Source organism: Pteropus vampyrus, unplaced genomic scaffold (assembly GCF_000151845.1).
Source record: "Pteropus vampyrus isolate Shadow unplaced genomic scaffold, Pvam_2.0 Scaffold18, whole genome shotgun sequence".
In the NCBI taxonomy this organism is placed as follows: domain Eukaryota; kingdom Metazoa; phylum Chordata; class Mammalia; order Chiroptera; family Pteropodidae; genus Pteropus; species Pteropus vampyrus.
The window spans coordinates 1903262-1931026 of NW_011888799.1; the positions used below are offsets into that span (position 1 = coordinate 1903262).

The window sequence follows — 27765 nt, forward strand, 5'->3', positions numbered from 1 at the left end:
TTTCTCATCCAGAAATATATCTTTGTATTATTCAATGTTTCTTAAAGATTTATGGTTTCTTTACATTAGAACCTGTGGATTTATTAACTTTATTCGTAGGTAGATATTGTTGTTTGGGGGGCTGGGAGGCGGGAAATGTTAAAGAATTCCAGCATACCTCCCTAGCATGGTCACCTCATATCTACACAATTTATGAGTTTACACTATTCTTCTGCCTCCACCTTCAGAAGGAGACTTCTGCCGTCTCTGAAGGTGTAAGAGAGTTCAGAGATGGGTGATTGTTGGCAATATACCTAGGGATGGACTAGGTATAAAGAATGTAGGTATTTCCAGTCTTTTACAATAACAATTCTGTGATGACCCATTTTATAGTGTGGGATTGTTACTAGGTATTTTATAGTTTTTATTGCTATTATGAATGAACTATGTCCTCCTCTCCATTATACTTTCTAACTGGTTATTGTATTTGAGAAAACCACTGATTTTTGTATATATGATTGTATCTAGTGACATTCCTTAGAGTTCTTATTAATTCTAATAATTTTTCAATTCATTCCTTGGGTATATTATATCACATCTGCAAATAATGATATTTTATCCCTTTTCCCAAATATTGATTATACTTATTTTTCTTCCCTTTCCCCCTATCCTTTCTCTTCCTTCACCTCCCCAACAAAAATTCCCAGAGCAATGTTAAATAGAAGTGGTAATCAGGGACAGCTTCATGGGCTTTCAGACAGGCCCTGCACGGGAGACCTACACTTAGTTTAATGCTCCACTGTCCCTGCCTTAAAACTCTTAATAATTCTATCTTTGAACTTATGTTTTTGAAGTGCAGTCTGGTGGAAAATGGAGCAAGTCTGTAAACAGAGGAGATAGGCAACATTCACCTGCCCACAATTCCCTGCTATCCCAGTTTGTGTAGAGCGTTCACGATGCCCCATGAGCACAGAACTCCAGTGGGTCTCTGGCATGTAAAAGTTGAGCGAGACTCAAAGCAAGGACAACGTAAACGCGCTACGACTGTGACTGAGTAAGCAGGGATGCTGACAGCCTTGACAGGCCACAAAGTCCCTCCCAATTGAACTTACCTCAAATATAGAAAGAAAGTAAAAGTATTCCAAGAAGCACTAATGACCACGGAACTCTATCATATCTTTTTTCACTCTTCTTACCCTATATTGGCCAAATGCTCATGCTGAAAATAATGACTGAGAAAGAAAGGGAAAAATAGGGCCACCTTTCCCCTTTGGTTTTTACTTACTTATCAGTGAACCAAAGGCAGAGTTTTGGTAGATTGTGCATGAATTAAAACAATTTAGTTTCATGCAGAATTTCCACTGATCTGGTAAGAACTAAATACACATGTGTGACCTACCAAATGAGAATTTTGTAATTTTGGTGATTCTGCATATGAGATAAATGCTCTCATATTTGCATTTAAAATTTCCACTGCATAATATAAAGATAAATGATAAAATTGATGCTAATAATTTAAAAGTTTATTTTTTTCTTTACTTAGAATTACATTAAATAGCAAATAAAAACACCATGCCAAGTCTGCAAAAGAAAGACTGCAAAAGAAAAAAATGCTTTTTAAAAAGTGCCTTTAATTGTACTTTTTCCCTGTTCTTTGAACAAGGGGTCTAACATGTTCATTTTGCACTATGCCTTACAAATTATGATGGTCCTGGGAATTACAATGGGTATTTTTGTTTTGCTTTGTTTTAGGCTTTATTGGAACTAGCTCTGGTTAAACCAAGGGTTCCCGACCTCCAGGCCATGGACAAGTAAAGTCTGTGGCCTGTTAGGAACCAGGCTGCACAGTAGGAGGTGAGCAGCAGCGAGCAAGTGAATCTTCATTTGTATTTGCAGCCGCTCCCCAGCACTAACATCACTGCCTCAGCTCCACCTCAGACCATCAGGCATAGTTTCTCATAGGAGCACTGGTCTCTGATGCCAAAAAGGTTGGGGACCACCGGTTTAAACCACACTATAAAATGAGTCATCACAGAATTGTTATTGTAAAAGACTGGAAATACCTACATATCTATCAAAGGGGGCTGGTTAAATAAGTTACGGCACCTCTATTCAATGGAATACTGCACAAATGTAAAAAACCATGAGAAAGCTCTGTAAGGAAAGATCTCCAAGAAACACTGTTAATTGAAAAAAGACATGTGAATATACACTACAGTTTTTTAATAAAAAGGAAAGAAATAAGAATATAAATACAATACTTAAAATAGTAAATTAAAAAATTACCTACCAGGTTTTTGGGTGAAGAATTGGGGTAGAGGTAGGAACTAGGCAAGCAAAATTAGATTTTACATCCCCTTGGCCACTGGAATATCTTTCATAGTAAAATAAAAGCCAGAGAAACACCTTGCCCATTTATAACCTGTTTATTCATAATGCCAGTTTGAGGCAGAACCATGGTTTGTAAGAAAGTGATATTACTGCATAATGTTTGATATATGCTCCAAGATGTCACACTTAAAAACTGTGCACATTTACATTTACCTGGACGGACACACACACACAGACACACACACACAGACACAGACACACAGACACACACACACACACACACACACACACCCCCCACACACACCCCCCTCACCATATCCCTGGCATATAATAAGGAGATATGTACATAGGGTCCAAAAAAGTCAATCCTATAAAATATAGAAGGAAATTCCGTAAAATAAGAGCAATAAAAACTTTCAGGTAGTCTTTATTCTCAAGCAAATAAAAAACAAAAAATAGGTATAAAGGATGATGAAACTTAAATGTATATAAAGGACCCCACACTAAACCAAGAATCCTAAATGATTATGGAGAAGTCTTTTTCTAATCATTCCCCACACTCCTCACAAAAGAACTGCAGCCCATTTTTATTTGAGAACAAGGGCTCCATAGGGTAGGAGACAAACAAACTGTATTATATTCTATATAATACATCATTGTATTATATTCTATATATACATCATTGTGGGGTATTTACTTTATCTGAATTTCTGTAACTCTTAAGATCTTGTGAGAAAATAATGCTTAATTTTCTCCAGGGGAAAGGTGAGAGACTACAAAACACTGTAATTCCTATTCCAACTCCCTACCAGATGCAAAGTGATCCACTGAAGGGGCACAGGCTTTGGAGTCGGTCAGAGATAAATACACCTTTGTACAAGTTGACCATTCTGTGTGATTCTCTCCTGACCTTCCAACTTCTTCTGCTTAAGGATGGGCCCATTCATCACTCCTGTGGGGAGGTCTGCCCTGACACCATCCCTCAACTCAGGTTAGGTACCCCTGGTTCCAGTGTTCCTACAGCATCTGCTGAAATCTCCCAATAGATGACTTATTTTGTTTGTTGTCACCTTCTGTTTGTGTTTTTCTCCTGGAGCTCATATGAGCCTCCAAGGCAGAAACTACCTGTGTGTGTATCTTTCTATCCCCAGTGCCTAAGATACACTTGGCAACCTCTTAATAAATGTCTGCTTAATGTCAAGTTACAGTGGGATAAATAAGTTAAGCTTCACTGACAATTAGAACTGGACTTAATATCTGGTTAGAGAAACAGGCTGGGAAAAGCACAGCCTCTTGGTCTAGACCAGTGCACACTCAACAGGGCCATTTTAGTAGACTACTTGCATCAAAGTCTTCACGGCCCTTCTGCTATTCCAACAAGTTTGTTTCTTTACCACATTCTGACACCTTCATCCCCTAGTGAACTCCTCCATGTCCAAATCTCTGTTTCTGCTCCAGAGAGCACTTAGTTTTTAAACACAGTTGCAAAGCACAAAGGTCATATCACCAGTTGAAAAGATTCCAAAAGTCCTTTACCACACAGATTTCCAACTCTTTACTTTCCCAGGAACTTTAAAGAATTCTTAACACACTCTTACAATTTTAAAATACTTTTGGATGACAGTGGCAACTGCAGACCACTTATTTCTATTTCCTGCCTTCGGTGTTAGCCATTTTTGTTGCTATGTAAATTAGCATTTTTTAAATGCTCTATATTGTTTACTGAATTCTTGAAGGCCCAGCTCAAAATACCATTCTTAACAGGCAAGAAAATAAGTGGGGTTCCTTCATAGCCCAACTAAATATTTAACCTTTCTCCACACTCTGCTTGTGCCTTTTTTTTGTTGTTCTCTACTCTATGTATTTCTATGACTTGCTAATGCGCTTATTCAGCTAGTGTGAGTTAGATAGTAAGTTTCCTGATGTCTGGAGCCCCTTCTCACCTTCTACCTTTGCACCAGTCCTCTGTCTGTCTGCTTTCAGCTCCATTCCTTCCCTTGCTCTACATTGCATCTTGGAGGCTAAAGTTTCACAAACTATAGTTTCCAAACTTGCCAGCTTGATTTTGGGTGAAGTTCTGCCAATAGAAAAAACTGGTGAGAGACTGAACGATGGGAGGAAGAAAACATTTCTATCTGCGTCTGGTGGTACAGTGGCAGATGAATATGAGCTCCAGTGTTCCTGTTCAGATAGCACAGTTCCATGGTGGCAGCAGTAGTGAGTGCTCCCAGAGCTTCAGCAATGCAGAGTTCCTATGCTTACACTGCCTATTTTGTGGTTGCCCCATATCAACTGCTAACAAGATCCTAGAACAAAAAAGCTACCAGTCCTCATGGATGAATGCTGGCAGACGCTTAATATCCTAAAGCTGGTATAAGAAGCTTTTTCTTGTTCTTTGAAAGGGTTAAAGAAACCTGAATTTTGTGCCTAGAGCTTCATGTCCTAGATAATATCTCTTAAGCAGAGGTGGAGCCAAGGATAAGAATGGAGAGGGACTTATGAAAGCTTATATTTTCCAGAAGAACTAGGAGATCTTAAGAAGGGAAACCAGACTCATGTAATGCTAAAATCCACACTCTAATATTAGTCTAAAGTGCTTACTGCTCCCCCAAGTCTTACTAAAAGCATATTCTCTATTCATTTATAAGACTCATAAGAAGAGCTATTTTAAAAAGAAAAAAGAAATTCAATGACCCTTAAACATATGAAAAGATGCTCATTTTCTCTCATAAGAGAAATGCAGTTAAAACTGCATGAGTTACCACTTTCTCACCTATCAAACTGGCAGAAATCCAGTTTGACAATATGTGCCACTGGCAAGGCTGTGGGGAAACAGTCATTATGATACATTGCCAGTGAGGTTTTTTAAATGGTACAATCCCCATGGAAGTGAATTTGGCAATATCTAGCAAAATTATACATACTTTTACCCTTTGACCATGTAATCCTCTTCTAGGAATCCCAGAGATATATTAGCAAAAATAGGAAAAGACTTATGCACATGGCAACAGCTTAATTTGTAGTAGCAGAAGACTGGAAAAAAAAAAAAAACCCAAATGGTTCATCAACAGAGGACTGGTTGAATAAATTACAGTACATCTACACTAATGAGTACCATGCAGCTATAAAAAGGAATGAATAAAATCTTTCTATATAGCTAGTTCTAGGATACGTGTTAGGTACAAAAAAGCAAGGTGAAGAAAGTATGGATAACATATATTATACTACCAATTATTTAAGAATGTTGGGGAAGATATATAAATTATGTATATATATGTACTTATTTTCCATTTTTAAAAATGGAAGAACAACCTAAAAAACTAAAGGGAAAAGAGATTACTTATGGGAATAGAGGGAACAAGAATATAAGCTTGATTTCTCTAAATACGGCTCTTTTGTGAAATTGATTTTGGAACCATGTATATATCTTACATAGTTATAAAACAAACGAACAAACAGACAAAAAACATTTGAAAGCAATCACTAAATACTGAAAGCAAAATGAAACGAATGACTCAAACTGTATACTGAAATAGTGGCATGAGCACGTACTGTACATCTCCAGTACAGTATATACCCTAAGGGCTGAAAAAAAAAATTGCAAAAATCTCAAACTATTTTCAGTATTCATATGGTTCATGGTAATATTGGTACTGTAATCTTGAGACTGTTTCATATGTACCGGAGACAAAGCAAATGAATTACTGGTAATCAAGGTTTTCAGTATGGAAAAAAGGAGATGAAAGATAGAAAGGTTAAACGGACACTTTGCATACTGGATTTTAATGAGAAGTGTCAGCATGCACTCATGCACTATACTTTACTTGTTAAATACATAATATATAAATAAATATATTTTTGTACATATTTTTCTTAGTTCTGTCCACTGGAAAGGCCTAGAAATGATGACCAACCCATTGGCGAGTACTTAGACTGAAGTTTATATCACTTCCCACTTAAAGGAACCAATTTCTGCTTCTTGCAGAAATTAGATTTGGGCAAATTAAATTAAGCCAGATCAGGGACAGGAAATTTACAAGATGAATCTGGTCTATCGTGTCATGCCAGACATCAAGGAACTACTAAGGACAACTGAAGTCATGTCAGCAGAGCTCAGGGGCCAATATGAAGAGGCTAAAGATGGGAAAATTTTGAACATCAATAATAACAACTGCAAGTGATTAAAAGATGTTCAATTTGTTAGATCCCATGAATTCGAAATGATATGTACTCCTTCTCTCTCCCCACCTTCAAAAAAACCCACAAACCTTACTGGTCACCTTTGGAGGATGCTAGGTAATCACCTCTTCATTTTGAAAACCGGTAAATAAAAAGAAAGTATATGATATTTATCCTTCCCTTTTTGGGCAAATTACACCTCAGGATTATCAAGTGAGTGTTGAGAAAATTTTCTTTCTAGCTACTAAACGAAGAAGGAATGATAAAATTAGAACATAACTATTTGCAATTCTAAATTATGAAACAATGAATCTAGAAAATAATCATGAATGGATGTGAATATCCAAGAAAGAGATAATGAAAGATTTCCTGTGCTTTTTGATAGACATATATGCCACCATCTACAGAGCATTATTACCAAAAAACACACAAAAAACCAAAAAACAAAAAACCTGAATTAGATTAAGCCTCTAACTATCTAGTTACAAGAAATTTAAAAGAGGAACATGTTAAATGTTACCATGGAGATTTCATCAACCAAATCCAAGCTGTTAGAAACACTACAGGATAAGAACCTAGTTTCTTTAACAAAGGTAGGGGAGGCAGGAGAGCAAGAGGGTGGAGAAGGTAACCTATAGATTTAAAGAAATTTAGAGTCATAACAACTATTTATCGATAGTATGGACCTTACCTGAATTCTGACTTAACCTGTAGAAACACACAGATTCACTCCAGACTCACTCAATTAGGGACATGTGAACACTGCTTGAGTATTTAATACTCAAAGAATTACTGTTCATTTTGGGGTATTATAATGATACTGTGATTATGGCTATATAAAGGAGATCTTTCTTTTAGAGATACATACTGAATTATTTTGGGATAAGATGATAAAATGTCTGGGATTGACTTCAAATAACCTGATGAAGAGGAAGTAGGTAGCCTATAGATAAAGTCAGGTTGTCTGTTAAGTTGGTAGTTCTTTAAGTGGGGTGGTGGGTACTGGTCTATCTGAACAACTAATAGGGTATTCAAAGAAGTGAATTTAAATACAAGATTAAATAAAAAAAAGTTTTGGCAATTATCATGAAAAAGTGGAAAGACTTGGCAAATGCCATGTATGTATCACAAAGTAGACTGCCAAGGCAAAGCAAACATATTCTTTGGGAGGTTGAATGCTTATAAAATAGTGGTTATATCTATTCTAATTAGTCCCTCATGCTTCACTGGTATGATAGGTTCATACTTCCTACATATGCCTACTTTCAAAGAGGAGACAGTCATCATAGGCTGACTCTCTCAGGTGAGAATATATCCCACCATAGTCTAGAGGCAGCCACCAAACGAGAGGTGGCTGTGGTGACAGCAGGAGATATGGTAAGAGAATGCTGTGGGTAGAGTCTGACTACAGATTTGGTCAGTGTAGTCAAGGTGGGGCCTTTTCCCATGGATATATGAACTCACAGAGTTCCAAAGCTTCTCCATGAATCTGTACAAGTGAAGCAACATGAAGAAGAAGGACATGCTGTCAACAAACTGGGAAAGAAACCCATTAGTAGAAAAAGAAGTCTAATATCTTATAGAGCTAATGCAGTTTATTTTTATTTGTTTTTGTTGGCATCATTATATGTTTTAAATGATAACACTGAATTCTGATTTAAAAATTTTAAAAACTAATTTTAAGACCTATAAGGAGAATAGTATTCTAATTAGAGTAGGCTAAACTATGATACAAAGACCAGGAATTGTGAAAAAAAAGAAGTTATGAATCTTGAAATATAAAAGTAGGGTTTGCTACTCTACTAGTTATTCATGGATACATTATTTTAGTTTTATTCTTTTTTTTTACCCCCATGAAAACCTGGAGTTTATATCAATGGTTTTCAAGGGAGGAGTGCATTTTTCACAGGATATAGGAAGGAATAAGTATTTGGCAGCTACAATTTAAAAATAACTATGGGTGGTTTTGATATACACTATGTATATCAGGAGGACCACTTCTTTCTTGGAGGTCCCTGTAGGGTGGCTGGCTGAAGCCTATATGCAGCCAAAATGCACCTGAGATCATCAACATGGATGGGTGACCATTACTAATTCAAACACCCCTTTAAACTAAGCAGAGCTGCCATGTTGGACAAAGGATAATAAAATCCCCCTGTACTCTATCACAACTCACACCACCTCCCTGTCTGCACAGCATAGAGGCAGCTTTGAGCTGTGTAGACAGTAGGAAGAGGACCAGAGGAGACCCCATTGTAGGCCATCTGCCCACACATGCATGCAGATACCTGCACTGCTCTCATTCGGTTGAAGGAGGATAACAGGCAAATGTTTGCAGTGCTCTTGTCAGTCAAACTTGTGAGCACCACAGAAAAGGGCTGGAAGAAAAGTGACCAGACAACAAAACCACTTCTTGCATGTCTGCAATCTTCTTTCATCCCCTGATGTGCTTGAGACTATTATGACCTCTGATAATGCTGACTAGTTCAGTTTGAGCAAAACACGCAGACCAATGACAGCATGACTCACAAGTAATCCTGAGTTTCATTCCTGTAATGATCTCTCATGCCAGATAGGCCTGTTTCTTTGATAATTACAGTGTCCACGAACTTGTTCTTTCTCCAATAAGAATGGGGGGCTGTTTTAAGTAGGTAGCAGCTTCTATGCAGCACAGTCAAAAATATAGTGCATTGGGCTGAAATGAGTTGTTAAATGCTACACATCTTATGATTGTGAAGGTGGTTTAGTTTCTAAAATCGTTCCCAGTGAGGACTCACCTAATTACACATACACAGTGAGGCCTATACAGTCTATAAAAGGACCTGGACAGCAGTAAAAAGAAGTGCCCTCCCTTCATCCACCATCACCAATATTCTACACAGCCCACAAAATGAAAAGCCTTGATAATATCAGGTAATGTTTCATCTCTGTTAACTTTCAAATTATTTAAAGTCACAAAAATTAATGTTTATATTTAATATTAAAAATTTTATCCATAACAAAGTTAAAACCAAATTATTTACTTTCGTTGAGCTCTAAAAGTTCTTTATATGTTGGAGTAATTTCTTCTCCTACTACTTTATTAATATTACTCTCCTAAATTTCCCTACGTAAAGGATTACATTTAGGGCATAGCAGGTGTTAGGAAAATTTAGACTTATGACCAAAGAATTAGAAAACATTTGCAAGTCACATTCATCTTTCCCATTCTATCATCACCATGTTTTTAGGACATCTGTCAATATGTTATGTATTCCAGCATGAGACAGGACTTGAGAAGGAGAGCTGAAATGAGCCCCTCTGTAAAGGCAAAGACTTCTATTTTAGGTACACCAAGGCAGGGACATCTTATCCCCACACACCTAAACATACAGAGTGCCTTTTCAAAGAAGCAGATTTAAGGATCTAATTAGCCAAACTACGATCTCTGCAAGAGGTGAGCAAAAACCTGAGGGCATGGGAAAAAAGAGGAATAATCAGTCTGGGTGGGAAACAAGATATCTAGACTGTCAAGAGCTGAGTGGGCTATTCAGAATGCCTGACTTAAAAGTACCTAAAACTAAAACAAAACACAACAGAAAGCAAGCCGACGAACAACTAAAACAAAATTTAAAAAATACTCTTTTGAAAGTTCAGTACAGCAGTATTTCCCACAAGGTAACTTGACTTCCACAATGATAATTCAGTTAATCTGGTCTTATTTAAACTATATGCAGGCATTTTCTTGAGCTAAACTTGGCGAAACAAGGCAGATATGGACTGATGTGTCTGTGAAAAGAAGATCCTTTCACAGCTGAGTATACCATTCACGTCAAATCAAAGCCCAAAACACCTGCATAGCCTTGGAAAGTATGAGTATCGGATCGATATTATACAGTTGCCCTCCCTGATCTTACCTACCACTAAATACAGAAAAGCCTTTGATGTGAAAGGTTTTGCCCAGCTATCATAAGCATTTCCCACAGAGCAAATCTGAATGAATCCCTAGAAAATTTTCAATTCTTAACTACTAGTAACATATTTACATATTTTTAAGTTTACTGGAATTATTATTTTGACTACTTCTAAAAATATAAGCCCTCTCCTATGTCACTTAGTGATAAGGCAATCAAATCAACCAAAGTTCTTAGTCAAAGCTGATAAAGAGGTGAGTTAAATGAGTTCAAAATATTTGAAGGTAGAATATCTAAGTATGCGTACAAAATGAAGTTGTAACACTTACCTATCAGGCCCTTCTCCAGAGTGAAGGTTTTGTTTGTAAACATACATTCAAAAGCCACAATGTGAAAAATCTTGTTCACTGTGTTGTGAGTCCCAACTATTCGAATATACCTGGGGGTAAAAAGAAAAGAAAAATTGTTGAAGATAAGCTTCTATCACAACCAATCCGAAAATAACAGAAAAAGATACATTACATAAACATATAGTATACCAGAGCATGGACTAAAGGAGACTTTGAACTTGGCTTCAGTCCCTGTACCTGTTTCTTAGGGCTACCTCCAACTGAGCCTAGAAGAATTACAGCAAAATTAAGGAGATTCCACTTTCCAGAGAATTAAGTAGAACTTGGATTTGATTTATCCGGAAAATCAAACCAGGTACTGTTCAGTTCAACCCTTGCATGTCAGTACAATTATGTGTCCATGAGACTTTTACCCTGGAGAATAAAAGTTTCTATGTTTGCCTTGTGGTTAGGAATGTGTCTGTGCACAGGTGCACAAACACGCAAAATCAAATGCTTTCCAACTCAATGAAAGATTTCATCCATTGGAGACAAATGCATGAAATCAATATTGCTCTCTTGTTTGAAAGAAAAATCTACAGAAACTACTTGTATTTTAACACTGCTCCCAAATCCTTGTTATGAAGTTAACCCTATATACTTACCCCAGCCCCCCACTTGACTGCTGAGAAGCCTTCTCCTGACCAAAGGAAGAGATCTGAGCCAGACACCTCTGCAGCCTTCCTCCTGGCCACACAGATCTGGCATCTGCGCACAGTGCAGAGTTTCAAGGGGCAGGTCTTGAGCATCTTGGCCTGTTCCCCCTGTGTATCTCCCTGGAGGCTTCACCTCCAACAAACAAGCATTAACCTTGGAGTGACTTGCTCCTTTCACTCTCCAAAGGGACCTGACAGTTCACAGGTTAATGAACAGACAAACTCATTCTTCTGAGTGTCACACAAATCCATGGGGAATGTGCCACACACTGTCATACTGGAATTCAAAGGAAAGAACCAGGAAAATTAACTAGATTAACTGATAACGCTCTCCCAAATTATGAACTATGCTCTCTGCAGGATGGGGCATATTAAATGAACAGATTTCAATTAGGAGATGACAGACTGGGCAAGGGCTTAGCTATATCTTCTCTCCACTGTACAAAACAATCTTCGACTTAGATGATACAATTTTACTGAGTTAATCTCTGTTCACTAATTTAGTAATTTCCTTACATTTCTCATCACTCCAAGTTAACTGTATAATGTAAATGCCGACTTAAAAAAATTCACATTAAGGATACTATCTTTGGGGTTTTTATACCATGGGCTATTTTCCCTCCTGTTTCTTCAAGCCTAAATCTCACAGCATTCCCCATGCACCTCATTTAGCCATCTGCTCTTTGACACGAGCTGATCACTCATCTTCATAACCAATATAAATGCAATCTCCTGGTCTGGCTGCTTAGTGTGCCCACACCCACTGCAGGGAGACACGGTTCTCTTCCTGTGCGGAGAGTCAGGGCAACTAGTGTATCACCAGAGCCCTCAGGTAAAGCAGGAAGTTGGCCCTGATCTGTTCTCATCAGTCCTCAAGGAAAACAGAAGGTGCTAATTTTACTGGGTTTGGGTGGGTAACTGAGTTTCATTTAAAATAAATTCTAAATGGTCTGCGTAGCACAGATTGTGCTGTTCTTTACTATTGGCGGTGACATTCTCCCTGGGCTTTCTGGAAGACAAAGGGTGTGTTAAGTCTGGCACTTTGGCCTCAATCTAATTTTGTCCATTTCCTTAAACTCCCAGGAACTCAACCAGCATAGCATTTTCAACCACTCATGGTCGTCACAGCCTGAGTGCTGCTGTCTGCAACCTTGGAGGGAATGTAGGGAATGTGGTTTGGTGGAATTTGATCAGATCATTTTCCTGTTCCCTAGGTCGAGTCTCTACCAAAGGAGAGACAGCCCTCCTAACACTGCAAGGGAGAAGAGCCAGGAAGTGACTAATAGGGCCTTTCCCATTGGCAGTTCTTAAGCTTAATAGTCCAGCTGATCTAAGGAGATGCAGCAATGTTCTCTCCCTCCTTTCTTTCTTTTTAAAACATTATATGAAACCAGGGTCTCCAAGTTTAGATAACAGTCATTTCCCAAATTTTACCCTGGTGCAAATGTCAGGAATGGGAGAAAACAGGCGACTTTCCACTCCCTCGTCCCCCAATTATAAGAAACTGAAAATAAAAAATTGTACTGGAATACATTTTACAGCCTTAATGATAGTGTTTGTGATAACAAACAAGATAATATATATGATTGGAAAAGCACGAGAGATGCCTCCAGATAAAAAGTTCTATATAAATGAAGATAATGTTATCTCTGCTGCATAATCCTTAAGTCAAATTAGCAATTCACCACTGTATATCACACTTCTTGATTAGCCTGTTTATATATAATGCTCATAACAAGTTTAATTATTCTAGTTCTACAATACTTTCTACGTCACCATAAAATTATAGCATAATTGACAAAAATGGCATAAAGTCCTTTTCAAATACATATTTAAAAAAATGGTAACAAAGTCAAAAAAAAGAAGCCATGCTCCTTTTCTCCAGCAAGGAGCTGCTGAACCTAGGACTCTGTACTTTACCAAAAATCTCAACTAGAATTACCAAATAGGCCTTGACTCATCCCCCAACTTCGGGTGACTGACAGGGCAGCCTGAAGCTCTACAGTGAGCACTTAGAGGCCCTGTGCCACCCAAGCGGAGGAGTGCCCAGATCCATGAGCAACACCTGGAGGGAGAGGGAGGCAGCACAGACATCATCTTTGATCATGAGCAGATTTCCTTAATGGGGCTCACAATGGAGCCTCCCCAAGGTAGAAGAAAAGTGATTACTACCTAAGATATTGAACGTCTAAGGGATGGGGATGGAGAGAGTCCTCTACTTTTTACTTTTTTTTGAAAACCAGAGCAAAATTTGCTTCTGGGTCATAACACCTAAACAGGAGAATACAACATTTTTTTGTCACAAAATATTTTGAAAAAAAGGCAAAATTTAAGCTTCATTTTTTTCTTTTCGCCATCCTCTCTCCAATGTAAAATCAGGTTCAGATTTAACCTGATAATAAGGGCAGTGACGACTAGTGACTCCATCAGGGTTCAGAGAGGAACACTGCAGAAAAATACAACAGCTATCCTTTGTTCTCTCTCAGGTCCTCAACAGCAGCTCAGACAGTTGGAAGATAATTAAACCTTAAACAGTGCTGAGGAAGGCAGATATGCAACAGATTGGCCGTTTCTTATGAGGATGAATGCTGTCCACATGAGCCCCAGTGTAACCGTCTGTTTTCAATACTCTCCTCCCTTCCCTATGGCAGCTGTCTTCTAGTCACTGACAAAGACTGGATCCTGAACACAGTTCAGAACAGGCTTCAATGCATAAGTTTCTAGGAGCTACAATATTGTGGGTGAAGATATTCTATCTTCTTTAATAAAAGAAAATCTAAAATCTCTAAGGAAAACACTCTAAAATTGAAAAGTACTCTAGAGTTTTGAAGAATGTGCTTTAGCATCGAACAGAACCAGGTTTGTAGCTCATCCCCATCACTTAGTTAGCTATGTCACTTTGGGAAAAAAAAAGTTTTAAACATTCTGAACCTTAATTTCCTTCTCTATAAAATGAGGTCAGTAATACAAATCTTACAGGATATTTAAATGAGATAAATATAAAGTGTCTAATGCAGTGCTTGGCAGAGTAGGATATCTTTAAATAGAAATTCAAAGAGTAGATTGTTGGATACAGAATTTCCTGGTTTCTACTTGGAGGAAACTGATTATCTGGGAGAGTATTCCTAACTGTGGACATTAAAATAGCCCATCTATAAGGAGGCAGGCCCAGGGCAGGGCCTCGTCTTTTCTTTTAGGACAGCACAGTACAGGTACTATGGACTACAGTAAAAAGCTATGTTCCAAGTGCATATTACCTGGCTCAATGTCCCTCGTCTTTAGAAAAGGCTATTTAAAATGTTCTTGACCTGACTCAGCTATGCATGAGGAGGCAAGGGAAGAATCTTTTGCCCACATTAGGTCTAGCTTCCCATACCCATAGAAGAGTTTCTTTTTTTGTGAAAACCCTAGAAGTTTAGAAAAACAGCATTTCTCAACAGAGAGACATCATAATAGTGTGACCTAGAGGAACTTTGCTTTGGAGATTTCACTGCATTCTCTGCCTGCTCTAAGAAGGTACAAATTCCTATTCTTAACCTATCTTTCCATTATTTCCTGTCAGGATGCTACCAGATTTAATTTCTAAGTCACACACTTTAGACATTACAACTATAACATACTAAAGAAAATAGAGAAAAACAGCAACTTGTACATTCCCACTTTAAACCCCTTGGTATTCTCTAGTCTTTGGTTCTGGTGGAGCACAAGCCTACTTGTGGTTAAAATTAATCCTTAACCTCTGCCTCTAGTTATATGATTACCTAACTTCTGTACTGAGCAGGTTCTACTACAAGATAAAATTGAATTCAGTAAGAAATAGTTAAATGAGCTCTCAAGGGGTCACTAAAGCCAAAATTCATCAGAATTCTATTCTTTGGTAAACAAAGTTTTATTCTCAAAGTGAACTTCATATCCTTGGGTTAAACAAAGACTCTTGAGAAAACTAGAGTTAGCCTAAGACTGGTGCACGAGAAGAGATCCCTAACATTTTGGCTCTTCCTCTGAGGTAGCCATAGAGAACGCTAAGGAGAAAAACTGTTCTTTGCTGTAGCCAGATGCAGGCACGTTACAAAAACTGTAGCTATAGCATTTAAGAGGAACTTGGGACCATGTGGGATTTGGATTCACCATTTCCAAGACTTCCTATTTGACTTTTCCTTTCAAGGGGATATGAGGAATGTACATAAGTAATTCTCTAACCTAAAAGGCAGGTAATGTCTGCAGGTTTCCCCAGTATGATGGTTTCTTCCAGTTCTAGGTACAATGTTAGTGTTCTTATAATCAAACCATACACTGGAAGGGAAGTGACTTCAGGTCTTGTTGCTAAGGCAGCAAGTAGAAAACAGTTTACTGCCAGAATGACAAAAAGCTTCTAGGAAAAGCATGTTGCAACAGAAAAGATTTGTTACTCTTAGAAAACCTTCCCTCTGGCTGATCTGTGGAGCTATAGATTCTCCTCTATTGACTTCAGCAAAGGTTCCCAGCAGCACTTGCTTCTTTGGGGGAGGAAGAATTATGAAAAGGTTAAACACTCTGTATTCAGAGTTAGCCTAAGCAAAGGCTATTGTCTCAGAAAGCAGCCCCGATGCATCTGACCATTGCCCTTCAGAGAGAACAATCATGTTCCACCACCTCCACTATTCAACCTGAAGGGCAAATGAAACAAGAAGTCATCCTGTTTTTCAGAGAAAACTGATGCTGTATAGAATCAAGTATGCAGAAAGAATACGATGGGTAAATAATTACTAACACATCATAACCCAGTGCTACTATAATAAACAGTCATTCCAACTTTAGAGATAAATATTTAAGTGTTGCTTTTTATTTTGGGGAAATAAATGAATTTTGAACACAGTAGGCTTTTTTCCCCATCCCCAAATATGTAGAACCTAAAACCTGCCATAATAACCTGCCTTCAACTTATAAAATTATATTTGTAATTAATATCACAAAAAGAACTTAATTATATTTATGTAAATAGTATGAAAATGATATAATATATAAAATTTATTTAATTTATTTAAATTCCCTGCTTGCATATTCACCAGTCAATAATAGCTCTTGTAGGTATATTGGGTAAATCTGCTTTTAATCAAGATTTAATGAACACCTGCAAAGTACAAGAAACTGTGCTAAGCACTGTGAAGAATGGCCCCAAGACAGGACATACAGCTTCATCTAGAAAGGTTTATAGTGCAGTTTAGAAGAAAAGACTAAAACACCATTGGTAGTAGTGATGAGGAAAAAGACAAAAGAGCTTCTTACCTATTCACACATGGTAGCCTAATCTTAAAACACCAAATTTAGCAACATGAACTTTAAAAGTCCTTCCTCTGAACTACTCTTGCTTCAAAGACCAAAACAAAACAAACATGGCTAAAAGAGAAATATCCCTCCGCCCCCCCAATATACACAGATGACCAATGAATCATCCAACAAATAATAACTATTTACTGAGGGCCAGTTACTGCTGCTGGGTGCTGGGATATAGGAGTGAACAAAAATCTCTTCTCCATGAAATTTACATTTTAGGTCAGGAAACAGGCAACAAATTAAAAAAACAAATAATTACCCACTGCTTAGTAGGTGATCTATTTAGCACAGAACTTTATAGACCAACTTTCTAAACTGGAAGGATAAACAGTTATAAAACCTCTCCCCAAAGTGATAAAAGGGTCAAATGGGAAGGCATAAGTAGCTCTGCCTGAGAACATGGATAAAGTGTAAATGAGTCTGAGGTGCATACGCGGTACACCTATTATAGATATTAGGCAGGATATAGGCAAAAATCTAATTAAGTAATCTTCTTAGGATCTGGAAAGAGGAATTGATTTGAATTTCATGGAAAGAAATGTCTTATTTATTTCATGGTTTAGTTTTCTTTTTATCTTTGCTTTTTTTTCAGATTGTAATATTTAAGGGATTCTAGAGAGGCAAAATGGGAAGTGGAGGATATAAAATGAATAAGGGAGAAAGGGAAGGAGGGGAGGAAGGAGAAAGAGATGAATAAAGGTGGGGTAGAGGAGGGAGAGGAAGAGAGAGGGAGAGAGCATGAATATGAATAAACCAATCCCTCTTCTATCTGTTACGTGCTAATATGAACAAATCCCCACGTGGGAATACTGTTAACCAATTTTATTACTCAATAAAACATCTGAAACCAACACAAAGTAAATTTTAAGAAATAGAACTAAATTACCAAAAGTTCAGCATTTGCATTTTTTCATTAACTTTTCTCCTAGCCTAAGATGCTGGGGCTGGGGGAGAGAATTTCACTAGTTTTATCTTTAAAATGGCTGCATTATCTTTTTCATTTTTATCCAATAGGCTGTGCATTTCCACGAATGTAGACAAATGAGTCTAATGGAATTGTGCACTAGAGAAAAAGCAGAAGAAAATTAAATTTGTTAGTTTCCCTATGAATCTGTAAGAACTGATTTGGTGACTGACCTGTAGCAAGCCTGCTTTAGAATCATGGTGGGTAAGGAAAGTTTATCTTTTCTTTAACCTAAGACTATGGTGGATATATGCCATTTATAGTAACTGAAAATTTTACGGGCTGGAGGAGCCTCCCCTATCCTCTTTTTCCCTTTTAGAGTATAAGATTAAATAGAGAAGGAAGAGAGGCAAACAGAAGGAGAAAGAATTTGCCTCTCCAAACAAAAATCTAAGAATCCTCCTAAAAATGTAAACATTTGACACAATGAGAAATAAGATAGGAATTGCCCAAGACAGTCAGAATAACAGAAGTGAAAACTGAGCACCAAAGTCAAGAGAGTAAGAAAGCATAGGGAGAAAGGAAATCATGGATCTTCAGACCCCTGGGAAACTAGCGCTGGAATTAAATGCTATCAACTTCTGCACACAACGCATGTGCTAGCCTTTGCATGTATTATTTCCTTTCATGGAAACCCATGCCCCACACACTCATACAATCAGGCTGGCTATTTCATAGTTCCACAGAACATACATCCCTCAAAGCCTCTGTATTCTTTATGAGCTATGTAAAGAAACCTGTGTTGCAAGTAATAATAGCTCCTCAGAGAACTAACTAAAATGTATTTGGGGAAAACAAGCCCTACCCATAAAAGTCCCCATACATGCTGGCTACTATCCACAAACCGCTTCGACACCCACAGAAAATTTCAGGGACCCTTCCTTGCCCTTTGGGAAATTCTGGACCTTCATCTAGAGAATGGACCAGAAAAAAAAATCTAGAGATTTACTTAGCACGTAATTCAAGCATCACTATAACTATGTACAAAATGATCAATCAGAGGCAGAGTAGTCAAAGTAAACAAAACTAATATTACAAAAAAACTTGAGAAGAATGCTCACCAACAACAGCACAGGAAATGCAAAGGATAATGAGAGAAGCACTTTTGTCTTGGATGCCAAAACGGGTATGGATATGTATAATGTATGGTCTCAGGGACTGTTAAAGCTGGAAGTGTGTGATTATTTTCACTGTAGAAGCCTGTACTCCAGTTTCCAAAGAGCATGAAGGATTACTAATTTCAGCAATACTGGTATAAGAGATTTTGCAGCTAGAATCTGTAAAGTGTTAGCACTTTAACACAAGCAAAAGAGAAACGAAAATAGCAAGATGCTCCAAGTGGCACTATTTGGTGATCTACAGTCTGATGAGCAGACGAGGGCCACTTCCAAACCTAACAGTCTAACCAGGAATTTTAAAAGACACTTCCCTATACTGACACCTTTTGTGTTAGGAGTCTTATGCACTGCTGAAATTCAGTTTTAAAGACTGTCCCCAATCTATATTTCTGCTGGATTAGTAAGCAAGTTGGGAGATGGAGTAGCGTGGCAAGGATTTTTTCCCTCCCCAAAGCTTCTCGAGAGTTCAACCATTCATGACCTAGACTTTACTGCTACAGCATTAGTGCTAAGCCAGTGATCAGAAAGAAAATGTCAATCCTTACACTTTTTCAGAACTTCAAAGAAAAAAAATTATGACATGAATGCACATAAAGTAAAATATGTACTTTGTAAGAGGATTTATTTTTTAATAAACAAGAAGATTCTATTATATTACTAATAGTCACGGCTACTGCTGTGGTGTTTGGACTCCTCATTAAAATAAAACAAAACAAAACTGGCTTAACTATTTCTTTCCCTTCTTTTACATTTTAAAAATAAAGCTTTAAACATACATAGTTTAAAACGTCAAATAGCCTATAAAGTTTATTATAAAACATATCTCCCATGCTCCATTTCCTCCCCTACCCAGAGGAACCACTTTTACCCATTTTTGTGTTATTTTAGGATTTATCTCATGTCTATAATTATCATGCTTTTAATGCTACTTCTTGATTTTTCAGTTTTAGGCTTTATCTACCAATCTACTACCATGGAAGACAAGTATTTAGCTATCCCCTCTCTACATGCACTCTTTCCCATGCCCCCAAATTTAGATTGTATGATTATATAAACATTATTCACAACTAATATATGGAATACTTTCCTTTTCTGCACATTTTCCCCTACTAAAGTTAAAAATAGTCTTGATTTTTTGTTTTGCTTAGTTTGGTATATGCTCTACATTAACTCATCTCCTTATTCTCAACTCTCCTTTACTTGAACTAAAACTCCTCCCAAAACATTCTGACACATCAGGTATGTCCAGCAATTTCTTCTTCTGAAAAGTCTTCCCAGGCCTTCTGTCCAGTTTCAATCAAATCTGGTTGCCTTCTAAATATTACGTAAGCTGTCATCCTGGGATCTGTGTTTACCATCATTCTAGGGGTTCCTTTCATCTCTCTCCCATGTTAAGTTGTCCTTATCCTATATCTCATGCTGTCTTCTTTCATTTTGCTAGAAAGCATCTCTCAATAGCTTTTCCAATGATATCTGGGAGGTAAAAATTTTAAGGCTTTTTTTGTCTGAACATATCTTTATTCTACCTCCATATTTGAGTGGTAGTTTGGCTGCGTACAGAATTTTAAATTGTAAGTAGCTCTTCTTCAGGACTCTGAAAGTCTTATTCTACTCCCTGTCAAGCTTCTAGTTTTGCTATTGAGAATTCATTGATACCTGACCTGGTTTCTTTCTTCTTTTCTACTTCTCTTTCTATTCCTCATCCCCTTTTCTATCCCCTTCTTCATCTACCCTCCTTCTCCTCCTTCTCTTCCTTCTGTTTTTTAAAAACATGTCTTACTCTGGAAGTATATAGATTTTCTCAATATCCCTTACATTCTGAAATTTCATGACGATGTGCCTTAGTGTAGGTCTATTTTCTTCCACTGGGTTGGGCACTCAAAAGGCCTTTGCAATCTGGAAACCCATGTACTTCAGTTTTGGTCTATTTTCTTGAATTATTGATTTCTTCCCCTGGACTTTTTCTAATCTTTTTTTATAAAACAATTAGTTTTGGACTGAACCTCCTTATTTTCGTTTACACTTTTATACTTTCTCTACCTGCCATCTACTTGTTCTACTTTCTGGGAGAGTTCAACTTTATCATCTGTGCTATCTACCAAGTTTTTCATTTTAGTTTAATATTTTAAATTTCTAACTGTACTTGTTCTCCAAATGTTCCTTTTTTATGGCATCTTTTTCTTGGTCTAAGATGTTTACTCTCTCTGAAGATAGCAATTAGTATTATCATTATTTTAGTTTTCATCTCCCCATATAGTTTTCTTTCCTGTTTGTTCATATTAGTTTCTTCAGATGTCTGGTTATCAAGGTTTCCAGGAAGGAACCTAGACATACAATAGGAAATTCTGAGAATATAGCTGCTTGAATGGGTTAATCAGGAAAATCCCACTTTCAGATTCTTTGGCTCTTCCCTTTTGGACTGGTCAGATTGCCTAGGAAGATGTTCTAATCCTCTGCATGGAAGATATGGGCCTGACTACTACAGTTCCAGAAGTGTGTGGGGGGTGGTGACGGGGCGGGGGGGAGGGGGGTTGGGGATGGTTGGGGAGACAGGTGTTACTGAGAGGTGGGGTCTCAGCATATGATCACTTAATCTTTCCATAGTGCAACCTTTTTCAACTGTGCATGGTGTCTTTCCTGGTTTAGAAACTCCTGTTTCTAAACTCACTGAAGAATAAATTTCCAAAGTCAGAGAGAGACAAATACTTTATTATTTCACTTATATGTGGCATGTGAAAAAGCATAATTCATATAGAAACAGTAGAATGGTGGTTGCCAGGGGCTGGGGGAGAGTGGGAGAAATGTTGGCTAAAAAGTTCAAACTTTTGAAGACAGGGAAGGAAGTTGTAAGATGAATACGTTCTGGGGATCTAATATATAGCATGATGACATCAGTTAACAAAATTGTATTTTATACTTGAAAGCTGCTAAGAGGGTAGATTCTAAATGTTCTCACCACATACACACACATATGCAGGCACACACACACACATACACAAAAGTACTATGTGAGGTGATGGAGATGTTAACTAATCCTATTGCACTTCATAATATATAAGTATATCAAATCATCATGTTATACATTATCATGTTAAACTTACACAACGTTATTTGTCAATTATATCTCAATAAAGCTAGGAGGTAGGGGGTAGAATAAATTTCCAGTTTCCTGTCAGAGTGGTGCAGAAGCAAAGTTCTGTGAAGTGGGAGAGAGAATCTCCCCCATTGTTTCATAAACACATAGTTAACTAATCCGCCTCATTTTAGCCATCTGCTACCAGCACATGCACTGCAGCTTCGAAAGTGCCTGGTGCCTCTAATTCCTAAGCCCTTGGGGATTCAGTGGCTTAGGATTCAGTTTTCTTGAGCCTGTTAAATCATTTACCACTTGTTTATCTGCTTTACAGCTTCCTCTTCCATATTTTTACCTCTTCTTCCTATTTTCTTTATCCTTGTAGGTTAATACCCCAAACAAATCCCTTTACTGTCATTTTAGTAGGGTTTTGTTCTGAAGGGCATGAGAATAATGTGTTCCTTTTGCCATCATTACCTGAAAGCTTAACTATTTTTCACAAGAATGTATCCATGCCTGTGGTTATTCCTATAAGGATAAAGGTGTAATCAAGGATCTTTTCTGGACTTATTCATTGAGTCTGAGACCTTCGGTCTTCCAAGCTGCTATGGCCACAAGGGTATAACCTCTAAAATTGTCTGGTACTTAGGACAATAATACAGGAGATAATAACCATTCTTCTTCATTTCCTTCCCTGTCTTCAGCCTGAGGGCTACAACTCTTTATTCCTTCTTGCCTTGAAATAACATTTTCACCTTGTTACTTCTCCTCCATCCTCCACCTTGTCCCGTTCCTTCAACTAGGTCTTCAAATGATTGTCTCAGATTATTTAGCTACACATCTTCTGAACTTTTTTACTAATTAAATGTCCCAACAGGGGTATGTTCAGACAGAACCATAAATTATCACCATTCTGCAGAAAGATTCAACTCATTGAGTGATTATGTTAGCCAGAGTCTCCCTCTCTCTAAAAGGAATGTGTGTGTGTGTGTGTGTGTGTGTGTGTGTGTTAGTTCCCACTGAGTAAAAAGAAAATAATTCAGCTCATCCTCATACTGAAACAGCTGCACAGACAGTACTGGCTGCTTTGTTTATCTTGATAACTGTGGAAAACCACCATCCCCTCCCCTCTCTCTCTCTCCAAAACAATTGCCATGCTCCACATGCAGATTGGGTGATTTAGACTCTTTGCAGCAGAGACAGGCTTGTCTGGTGTTCTTCCTGCACATTCGCACTGCACCCTTCCTTTGCTGCTGTCAGCACAGCCCAGTTGGTTTAGATAACAGCTGTTGCAGGGGGCCTGATAAATTCAGCTGTGAGGTGCGTGGAAGCTTCCTAATGTCTCAGCTCAACCAGCTGTATCTAAGCAGAGCTATGGGAAGCAAGTGCCAAAGGAGGAGAAAGTACATACTGTATATGCTCTTTAATTCTTGGAGTTACTGCCACAGCAGCAAAGGAAGAGGAGACGGCAGAAAACAGAAATACCTCACAGAAATGGGGAACAGGGTGCCCAAGGGTTCTAAATCAGACTGGTGGACAGCAAGATGCAGATCGAGTAGGAAGCAAGCTTTCAACAAAGGTCCATTCAACTTTACTGCTTACTCTAGGGAGTTCAAGGAAATTCTCAAGTTTTTTGTTTGTTTTCATTCAATGAATCAGACAGGATTTAAAGACAATAAGGAAGTGATCTCCAACTGATTTTGTGAGCTTCTGTTAAGGGAAGAAGCGAAGTTAAGCACTCAGGATGACCAGCTGTCCAGGTTTGCTCTGGAATGTGCTGGTTTTAGTACTGAAAGTCTCACAGCCCAGGAAACTGCTCAGCCTCAGGCCTACCAGGGTAGAAGTTCGCCCTAGCCACCAGCAGCTATTTCCCCTTTCATGGCTTAAATGAAGCTAGGCTGCATTCATATTCCGCTCAGTACCTTTCTTATCTTCCAGGGCCGCTGCTGCCACACAAACACTCTTCAGCCTATATCATGCACAGTCTAACAGACAAGGGCATTAAAAAGGCCATTCTGGGCTTGACTCTCAGTGGAAAAGGGAACTGTGTCATTCAGAGTTCTCTTAGTTTCCTTTCTGGAGTCCCTGTCAGAAGCACAAGCCTTCTAGCCCACATAGCTGAATCAAAGTGATCATGGCAGAAACTGAAAACACAGTCCCTCTCAGTGCTGGTAGAGACAGTGCATCCCTCAATAACTTTAAAATGCAGAACTCTGAAAAAAGTAAAAGAAAACTCAATTATGCAGAGGCTGATAATTCAGTGTGTGGATTACTCAGGCTTACTTCTCTGTTCTCCCCTCCCTCTGGCCCTAGTCATTAGGTCATTTCACTGCTCGTTAGCAGAGAGGAAGAGGAAGGAAATAAGTGGGAAAGTCGAATTAGCCAATTTTTCTATTTATGAGCAGGTTCCTAGGGAGGGTGTTCAAACTATGGGCTCAAGAGGTTCTTCAGGGAAGAGGGAGGATTTTGAGGAGGTGGCAAGAGAATTAAAATGTTAATTAAGCCACAATCAGAGACTGCAACATGCTGATCAGCCCCGCAGCCAGGCCAGGAGGACACCTTCAGAACAAAGGAAGATTTCTGCTGAATTATTAACAACCCTTTCTCCACTGGACTTGTGCAGGGGAAACAGGAACCAGGAGTCATTCCCAATGGCTAATACCATATGGAACCTATGGATTAAAGGCTAGGAACTGCCAGCAGGACTTTCATTCTACATATTTCTTACATGCTACATACTCTTCCCCTTCCTCACTGTATGTCCACATTAAAGGAAATGGGAACTAAATTTTAATTAATTTTAATCATTTAGTGCCTTTCATCCTCAAACAGAATGAATTGCTGGTTCTCTATTTTTATTGAAGGACTAGCGAAAGTATAAAAGTTAGACAAAAAGAAATTTCTAGTTAACCACAAAAAATCCCATCTTTTAAAAAAAAAAAAGCCCTTTGAAAAACACCAGAGACAACTGGTAATGCTGCCAATTTACAAAACAAATATAACTGAATAATACATTATGCATTAAAATTTTTACAGTTAAATTATAGAAGCCCCTCCAGTTCAGATTAAATATGACATACCAATTTGAGAGAGATACCAGAAAGAGCAATTCAGTTTTGGTTTATTCACTTAACTTTTCAAAGCCTCACATTTCCTTATCTGTAAAGGAGGAAATAACAGTACCTAACTTTGGGGAGTTATATAATGCATGTGGTTAAGCAGTCAATACTTGACCAGGCACATACTAAGTGCTCAGTAATTGGTAGCTAACAAATAGTAGGTACTTAAAAATGTTAAATTAATATATTTAACATCATTAACTTAGCAATTTTTTATTGTGGAATTATTATATACTAAGTACAGTTAGGTATGAGATATGGAAACAAATATGAATAAGTCCCAAAAAGCTCATTGTTTTAATGCAGACAGGTAATTACAATATGTATTAATAAATGTTATTATACAAATTCTACACAAAATAGCATGGTAGCGCAAAGGAATGGCACCTAATCAGGATTAGGAAGATCAGAGAGGACTTCCCAGATGCGATCTCTGAGTACTGAAGGATGAGGAGGTGAGGCCAGGAAAAAATGTGTGGGGAGGGAAAATCCAGGGAGAAGAACAGCATATGAAAAGTCCAGGATTGCAACACACTGGAAAGCTGGGAAAACTATGGGCAGTGCAGTGGAGTCTAGACTGTATGGAGCTGGTGTGGAAATAAAGCTGGAAGCATAGGGTGTGGCTATGAAGAGAACAACAATAGGATGATGGCTAGGGGTAGACTGTAGAATCAAGAAAGGGATCTGTTTTATTCATCAGTAAGTGAAGTGATTTGAGCACTTTTAAATGCTGCAAGGAAAAGTGCTGTGAGTAGGGCTAGAGGTTGCTGCTTCCTATAAGTATAAGGGCGGAGTGGTTTATGACTTAAGGGTAACACTTTTCAGTTTTAATGAGTCAGGGTATCCTTGGGTGCCCTCACTAACCTGTTCAAGTGTTGAGTGGGTCTGGGGTCAGTGGTTCTCAACCCTGGCTGCCCATCAGAACCACCTGGGGAGCTTAAAAAAATATGGATCCCACTCTCGGAGATTCTAATTTAATTGGAATGAGGCAGGATTCAAATGTATAGTTAGGGGTGGGAACCATTAGTCTAAATCATAATAAATACCTAGAGTCATATATCAATAAAAACACATTTCAAAAGCAAAGATTAATTACTTTGGGGTGAATGCTCCTCTGGATTACTGGACAGCTGCTCCACTTTTTCAGTGTACTTCCACTTATTTTTCTGACTCAATTACTAGCTACTTGTATCATATGCCCTATGTTTGAATCATGGGTCATTCCTCAATGCACTTCAGGTGTCTATGCTTTCCTTATACAGTTTCTGCTCCTGGGCATACCTTTCTTTCCTTACTCCTTTCGTGAGCTCTTATCTTACTTCTCTTGTAAAGCCCAGATCAAATAGCACATACTTTACGTAGTCTCCCATGAGTACTGATTTATCACAAGATACATTAATTTCTCCCTCATCAGTGCTCATATCATCTCTATTCTATCTCCTCTTGTATAACAATTAAGTGTGCACATTTTGGCTTCCCCTACTGGACTCTGATCTTTTGAAAACAGAGACCTTTCCATGTTCATTTTCCTTTTCAAAGCACCCAGTACAGTGTCCAGTCTAGTGCACTGAACATCAGATGTTTGCTACCTGAAGAAATCAAAGTGGACAAACAAAAGGTAATCATCAAAAACAGCATTTAAGAATATGAGAATTTTTAAAGACTGTTAAAATTCATCAAACAAATAATATTTATATGATATTGTTTTTTAGAGGAGTATAAATTACTACCAAAGAGCAAAGGACAAAGAATTTTCCAATGGTGTTATACAGAGTATGAAACTAAATGCTTATGTCTTGGTGTATATTTAAGTCTCAATTAGACAGTATTTCTTTTTTCAAAACTTTTTATATAGTAACCATATACTGGTGAGACAAGGCACAGCTGCAGGAATGAGGTGGCAGGATTTGATGAGCATAGCAGAAGAAAGTAAAAATACCAGTAAGGTTTCTAAGTGACAACCGTCAGCAGGTTGGAGAATTGCTTACAAATACAATAGAATTAAATAACCATGGTATGATGGCAGAGTTGCTCAAATATCATCACAGAGGAGAGATAAAAATTCCTCCATAGAAAGATGATGATATTGAAATCTGTCTCTCACTCATGGGAGTGTCAGTAATAGCAGAAAGTGGCCTGGAAATGACAAAACTGAATGATTTAAGAGAAGACGATAAAGGTAAAATTTTAAAAAATCAAAACTATCTTGATTATTGCTATGAGAAGGTATATATTGCCTGCTTCTATGGGATTCATTAACATCTATTTTTTTAAAAAGTTACTCTAACTCTGAAAACTCCAATTCCATTGGTGGGATTATATTTATTATTCATTCTCTGGACAAATATAACTGAGAAAAACAGAAAAGGAGGAGATAAAATTATTTATGCAATCAGAAAAGCACAAAAAAAGAATGTAAAATGGCTTGAGAGGTATACTATTAGGGGTAATGGGGAGAAATTAAGAAAATGGTGAAATTAGGTTGCATATCAAGACATTCTCTCGGCATGATTTTTACTGCAGTGTGAAAGCATCTTCTGGAATAAAACACTAATTCTGAATGCCCTCTTAATAAAATGCTCAGGTTGCTATAGGCTATTAGGCAGCAATTAAAACCTTGTGAGCTCTGCCACTCCTTTCTCAGATTTGCTGCAGCATGGCTGCCACAGAGAATAAGGCCTTGTGAATCCTGGGCACTCTGGGGTTACACTGGCCAGGTAAAACATGGAAGGCCCATCACTCAAATCATTT

The 27765-nt window shown here is 37.9% G+C and overlaps 1 protein-coding gene across 4 annotated transcripts in view; it reads right to left on the reverse strand.

Annotated features, from left to right (window-relative positions):
* The window catches only part of BTBD9 (BTB domain containing 9), a 366504-nt gene that overhangs the window by 115370 nt on the left and 223369 nt on the right, over positions 1-27765 (reverse strand). For all 4 annotated transcript variants that reach the window (XM_011354554.2, XM_011354556.2, XM_023527551.1 and 1 more), the window contains exon 7: positions 10712-10821. In XM_011354554.2, coding sequence (XP_011352856.1) covers positions 10712-10821 — 110 coding nt within the window. The remainder of the gene's footprint in view (positions 1-10711; positions 10822-27765) is intronic.